The 6923-nt window shown below is 44.6% G+C and overlaps 1 protein-coding gene across 2 annotated transcripts; it reads left to right on the top strand.

Annotated features, from left to right (window-relative positions):
* The first annotated feature begins 172 nt into the window (after positions 1 to 172).
* zbtb49 (zinc finger and BTB domain containing 49) lies at positions 173 to 5030 on the top strand. 2 transcript variants are annotated; one of them, XM_030376008.1, is made up of 8 exons: positions 173 to 215; positions 594 to 759; positions 840 to 1972; positions 2213 to 2259; positions 2367 to 2440; positions 2544 to 2626; positions 2854 to 3015; positions 3953 to 5030. In XM_030376008.1, the coding sequence occupies exons 1-8, from the start codon at positions 209 to 211 to the stop codon at positions 4672 to 4674; spliced, it is 2394 nt and encodes a 797-aa protein (XP_030231868.1). In that variant the 5' UTR covers positions 173 to 208; the 3' UTR covers positions 4675 to 5030. The 2 variants fall into 2 exon arrangements, with proteins under 2 accessions (XP_030231868.1, XP_030231869.1); XM_030376009.1 differs by having other exon boundaries at positions 185 to 215; positions 566 to 759.
* The last annotated feature ends 1893 nt before the right edge of the window (positions 5031 to 6923 follow it).

The following is a 6923-nucleotide window of genomic DNA, read 5'->3' on the forward strand; positions in this document are numbered from 1 at the left end:
CTTGTGGAAAATAGGAATTTAATCGTTTAACTTTGGCAATTATGTCGATCCGTGTTTTTAAATAATATAGAACTGATTTTAATTTTTGAGCTGCTTAGATTACTTGTCAATAATATTGGAGATATAAACAGTTATATGTAAATAGTTCGAATAACATGACGGACCAGGAAGTGAGGTACGTAAAAAAAAAAAGTGACCACTCAAGCAAATGAAAGGTGAGTGGCGGACAACACATTGGTTTATGTATCTATTTTGCAAGTATGAGGCTTTGTAATAGCTTCATTCAATCGGGGTGAAGTACAGTTCCGCTAACCTATCCAAATAAACGGTGTGGTTTAAAATCACTTTAAACCATGCACAATCTTAAAGCATTCAAATGAAATCCTAGTAGCTTTGGAGGTATTTTACAATTTCTTCATGATTGGTCTCTGAGCAATCCGAAACGGGTTTCCGACCGGATCTTATATTTTATTTCATGTATACGCCGATGTATTCAACAAAGTATTTATCGTCATCATTAATTTTTCTTATTATCTTTTACATGTTGTTGGCACTCATCCATTAGTTGTTTTGATGGCTCCGTCGTTCAACAGTTGAGCGACCGACCATGGATACGCTGTCCAGTCACAGTTCTCACCTTCTTCAGCAACTCCAAGAGCAGAGGATCCAGGGTCTGCTCTGTGACTGCATGCTTGTGGTCAAAGGTGTCTGCTTCAAAGCTCACAAAAATGTCTTGGCTGCCTTCAGTTCTTATTTCAGGTGCCTTATTTGCATTATTTATATTATACATTGATGACATGTTTTAAACCTAAATGATAATGATAACTTAATACTTCTAGGTCCTTGTTCCAAAACTCCCCCAGTCAGAAGAATGATGTGTTTCACCTGGTTATTCAAGATGTCAGTGGCATCGGACAAGTTCTGGACTATATGTACACCTCCCATCTGGACATCAACCAGGATAATGTCCAGGCTCTTCTGGAAATCGCCCAGTGTTTGCAGGTCCCAAACCTCCTGAGCATGTGCAATGCTTTCCTCAAGCCATGTCCGCCACCAGCAGATACCACATCATTCTCTCTTCTGAACTCTGAACATGACTGCCTCTTGGGAGGGGGGCTTCCCCATCACATCGACCTCCACTGCCCTACATCTGAAGCTCAAAGATCAGGCTGCAACAACAACTCGGACCCTAAAGGTCTGCACCTTCCAGCGCGCCATAGCAGCTCAAATTGTGATGGCACACAGGCTCCTGTGGAGAAGCAGTTGGTCCATGGCTACAAACTTCGCAACTTCTATAGCAAGCAGTACTTTAAAGAGAGCGCAGCACAGAACAACCAAGAATCAAATCAAGGCCCCAGCCCTTTGCTGGACGTGGGAGATCAGCAACAGCAGAGTCAATCACTTGTGATCAGCCAAGGCACCCATAGTCTCACCCCTGTGTGCTCCGCTAGCACGGCCCATCAAATACCTACATGCGGGGCCACGATGGTGGAAAAGAATACCACTGACGCATCGTCACCATCCACGGCACCGTCGGCTGCAGCAGCCCCCAATTCAGCCCCTGAATCGGAAGACAAAAACAAGTTGGTGCGCCCCAAGAAGACGCTGTACCTGAAGAAGTACAACTACCTGCGGTCTCAGAAGGCCTTGGAAGAGATGTATGCCGAGTCGGTCAGCGAGCCGGTACTTTGCGTTCCCAGTCGAGAGATCCACCGGGAGGAGCCTCCCACTCAGAGCCAAGGACCGGAGGTTCTCCCCACAGAGGGCCCATCACGGGACACAGAGGGGGTTCAGGAGGCAGCGCCCGAGATCCAGCTACCCAGTCCCCCCCCTGCGGACCTTGAGGAAGACGACCCAAAGAAGACCTCGGACACCCTGAAGCAGACGGGACACAAGCAGTACTGCTGCACCGTGTGTGGAAAGATCTTCAAACACCCCAGCAACCTGGAGCTTCACAAACGCTCCCATACCGGTATTTATTCTCCTTACACAATGCATTGATTTTCACATAATATTTTGAAATCAATGTATGTATTTCTATATACTCCATACACAATGCAATGATTTTTACACTATGTTGAAATCAATGTATTGTGTATGTAGACCAAACACATTGAGGTCTACATAATGTAACCACAGATGGAAAAAAACACAAATGGCAGAAGTGTTAAAGAGTTGTACCTTTTATCAACTACACATTTTTCCTCTCCAGGTGAAAAGCCCTTCCAGTGCAACGTTTGCGGAAAGAACTTTTCACAGGTAACGTGACACTGCATTCTTCAATGTATTGTTAAGTATTTGTTTACTTTCCATGTGGAACCCTCGCAAAACACAGACTACTGCTCTCCTTTCCCCTTTAAATCCAGGCTGGAAACTTACAGACACACTTGCGCCGACACACTGGAGAGAAGCCGTACATCTGTGAGCTATGCGGGAAGAGGTAGGCTAACTGACATGTGGGTTGATAAGAGGTTGCATTGGTGCATTGTGAAGGATCGTCAATGACATGCATTGTACTTAAACCGCTGTCTTCTGCATCACAGCTTTGCTGCAGCAGGAGATGTCCAGCGACATATTGTGGTCCACACCGGCCAGAAGCCACACCTGTGCGATATATGTGGGAGAGGTAGGTAATGTTTTTCTTTCATTAGCATTTTAATTCAAACGCAAATCACAACATCACAATTTTAACCATAGACACAGAGGCCAAAAACTATAACACTCTTACCTATAGTGACTTTACTTGGCACTATATGTTGAGATCATAACCAAACCAGATCGAAATCGACAAAGGCAACACAACCCCTGACTGTAGTTTTACCTCGGTGAGATTTCCTTTACTTTATTTACCAGGTTTCAGCAACTTCAGCAATCTCAAAGACCACAAAAAGACCCACACCACAGACAAGACATTCACCTGTGACCAGTGTGGAAAGTCTTTCAACATGCAGAGGAAGCTGCTGAAGCACAAGGTCCGCCACGCTGGGGACAAAACGCACCACTGTGACACCTGCGGTAAGGAGCTTCCTGTCTTCAAGTTTGGAAAGGTCATAGAGTCTGTGATAAATCCAGAGGAAACCTGTGGTTCTGGGAACGTAGGTCAGCAGAACCGCCATCCAACCCAGCTTTTCCGGATAATAATAATAATAATAAATGAAATTTATATAGATAGAAAGAATGCTGTTCGTATTTATATTAACAATATATTAAAGTGCCAATCTCAAAGATCGCTAAAGATGTCATTTAAATAGATGTCAGATAATCTATCCCCCACTAAGGTAACACCATGGTGATTTAGCCTATGGCCCATTGATGAATTCCCTTGCATTGGCAGTATTATGAATGTAACAAACGAGATTTGAACAAATTATACATATAAATTATATATTTTCCTAATACTAAATACATTACCATGTCTTAAGAGGAATCGCAATGCAGAGTAGTGCTAAAGTTCTCCACAGCTTACTATTCGTTCATTCCTACAATAATATGATTAAAGTAATTAATTATAGGTTAATGTCATTGTCCCTAACTCTTATCTCCTAAAATAGCCTAACTAAATGTACTATAAAAGAGAAAACTAGAAACTATAAAAAAATAAATGACATTTTTCAGCACACCTCTGTAAAATAAACGATAACGATGAAAATGAGGAGACCCTGGTTGGGGGGGGGGGGGTCCTCAAGGGGTTGGCCCTCCCGTGCATGCACTGTTGAACACTGGTAGTTGCACTCTCGCATATTCAGTCCTCTCACGGATGAGTGACAACGGAGAAGTCCATACGTCAATACGCCCACTCCACTTATGTCCTACTCTACCCCTGGGATTTGGGTCTGTTGTAAATGGTCTACGAATGGATCAATCTTGCCTTTGCTGGATGTTTACAAATAACGTTGTCATGTACTACTCACAATGTTCCTTAAAATGTGACCGAGGATACATGTCTGTGTAGGGAAGTCCTTCATCGGCTCAGGGGACCTGCGCCGCCACACGCGCTCCCACACGGGGGAGAGACCCTACGTCTGCGACGGCTGCGGCAAAAGTTTCACCCGCTCCGCCCTGATGAGGAGACACAGCCGCATGCACTGCAAGGGGGCCCGAGAGACCAGCCCAGAGTCCGAAGCCCCGGAGCGGCCCTGCACCTCCGAAGGATCCGGCAGCGCGTTGTCCAAACCCCCAGCGCCTCCGCCTTCCGTGGGTCCGCCCTTCTCCGGCCTGATGCCCCACACGGGGGGGAGCAAGTCTTCATCCCCGCATCAACCCAGAGCTGTAGGGACTCCGTCTCCCAGCGGTCACCGCCACGCTGCTACCACCTCCACCTGCCTCCCCGAGCTGCGGTTGCTCGTCCCGCACCACCTCCTCGCCTCCAACCACACGGGGAAGTGTCCACCGCCGCCTCCTGGCGCCGACCACCTTAAGCTGGCCAAACATGCCCTGCCGCAGGAGGCCCTCTATGGCCCCTATGTGGAGGGCGGCGTGGTGGCCATGGAGGCGGGTGGCAGTATCGTAGGGAGGGCCTACCTCCATCCAACAGACAGTCACAGTCCGCTCACAGCGTCCACTAAGGCCGCTAGTGGCACCTTCAGGGCAGGGGAGGGTCAGTTAATCTCCAGCGTTACCTTATGGGGCCTGGCTATGAAGACTCTGCAGAATGACAATGACATGGAGCCGTGAGGGACTCGAGCATGTTCTTAAGAGCACCGAACACAATGCATACACAGAATACACCGTACAAGACATCTGCTGGTCGCCACGCAACACGATGTATGCACCCGAGAAACGAGGGCTGTGGTAAGACTTTGATTTTACACGTGGAACAGCTTAGTGATGAAAGTAGATTGATCTATTCTAATAAATGTAATACTAAATTAAACGTTAACATAAAATGTGATTCCCTGCATTTATCAACTACCACTATTTGTTTATTTACCAATGTTTGATTTAAACACCACATCAATTTCATATATTGCTCAGGTATTTTGTATACAAAATTAACTATGCTTGGTTATCAATAAATGATCCCAAATAGATTTCAGTGCTTTATTTGAAATAGACTATTCGCTAAAATGTACTATAGACAAGAGGGTACTGTTGGTGGCCTCTGCACTTAGCGGTTTTAAACCTTAGCAGGAATTCTTATTTAAGAACATTTATTTATGCTGTCAGTTATCCTACAGAGGGTGCTACAATGTAGAATTTTAAAATATTAAGACATGTCTATTAGAGCATTGTAGGATGTGCATTAATACTGTAGTGGAAGCTCCCAGCTGACATGTTATATTTACAGGTCAATGAGAACAAATGGACTCTTGGCCAGATAGCTAATTATTGCCATTTGTGGTGTCAACATCCAAGCTGGTATTTTGTGTCAATTGATTAGTTGCCTAGCAACTGTTTTTGTAGTATTCCTTTCTTCTCTTCTCTTTCTTCTGTTTAATCCTAGTTGTGATGTGAGGGAAAAGGATTGTGGTTAGAAGAGTTTATGCATTTATTTTGATAACAGACATGATCAATATGGAGTGTGTTTTCATATATGACCTTTTATAGTGGTCCAATGCTGATTCAAAAATCTTCTTATACTAAGCTAAAGGAAGCCGTAAGAAGTGCGGCAGTTCGCAGAGAGAACCCCCAGTCATCCAGAGATGTGTGAGTGCACTAAGTAAGAGAAGCAGCACATATTCCTCTTGAACTGTGACGAGCTCAGATGAACCCCCGGGGCGGACCCCTGTACGCTCTGAAGTGATTCCTAGCATGCTGGAGTGCTATGGGGGTGTTTAGAGAAAGCTGGAATAAGTTGCTTAAAGTATAAAAGCTTCTGGTTTGTGATCCATACTGGCACTGCATCCAGACAAAAATGATTTACCTCATAATGGAAGAGCATGCGCGTGATCTATGTGCCATTCAATTAGTTCCTTAAATGAGTCATTAACCTGCCTATAATTCAACAGCATATCAGCAATTAGTGCATCCTTGACAAGCCAATCGGTGCATGACGTGATGTGCATTCTGAGAGCTTTTTCACATTTCTTGCTTAGAAGAGACAGAGAGGCTTAGAGGAGAAAAACAATAAGAATATAGCATTGTCAACTGAAGCACCAACATACCTCACACTAAACCTTTAAAGTTGTCTCTTCTTTTTCCCTGTGACCCTCAATCCCTCTGATCCCTTTGTCTCCACCTCCCCCCTCTCTTTTGCCACTCTCTCCATCATACTGGAGTTAATCCAAATTATATATGCTGCCTAACTGCTGCAAAATGGGCAGGACTAGGATTCAGGCTTTCTTAACCCAGAACCATTTCCTAATGGATTATTTTAGTTTCAATGTCTAATCACGTTGCATTGCTTCTTTGTGCCGTCAGAGGCTTGTGCAAAAGGTCTCATTGACGGAGTGTAATATATGATTTAATCCTAAACGCCTCCTGTGACTCGCCAATGCTGCTGAGGAGGAAAGAAACGGGATTAAGCACGTTACAAAACGTGACGTGACAAAGCACTTGCAATTGAACCTTGTGTTTTTCTTTTACTTGGAAGAAAAGGTAGAGGCTTTGGTTATCTTTTTAGTTTACTCCACTGCTACATGTTTAACAAACACATTCACAGCGGAGTGTTATGACTTGCATTCATCTTTCAAGATAAACCTGCATCTATTACTATACTCCAAAATGCCCAAGAGCACTCTGTGGACCTCGCCACTATACAGATGTACTCCCCATTACAATCTCAAAGTGAGCAGTAATTGCTGTGAGAATTGTGGCATGTCTCACTGTTGGATGAAACAGATAAGCGAGTGACCTAGTCTGTGCTGTAATTCCTGACTGTGCAGCAATACAGAAGCTTAGACCAGGGGAGGAGTATAGTTTGTTGGCGTTGTGCTGCTGCCAATTTCCTCAATTCCTCTTCTCTCTTCTATCTTCCTCACCAG

The sequence above is a fragment of the Gadus morhua genome, chromosome 13, assembly GCF_902167405.1.
Source record: "Gadus morhua chromosome 13, gadMor3.0, whole genome shotgun sequence".
NCBI classification, from domain to species: domain Eukaryota; kingdom Metazoa; phylum Chordata; class Actinopteri; order Gadiformes; family Gadidae; genus Gadus; species Gadus morhua.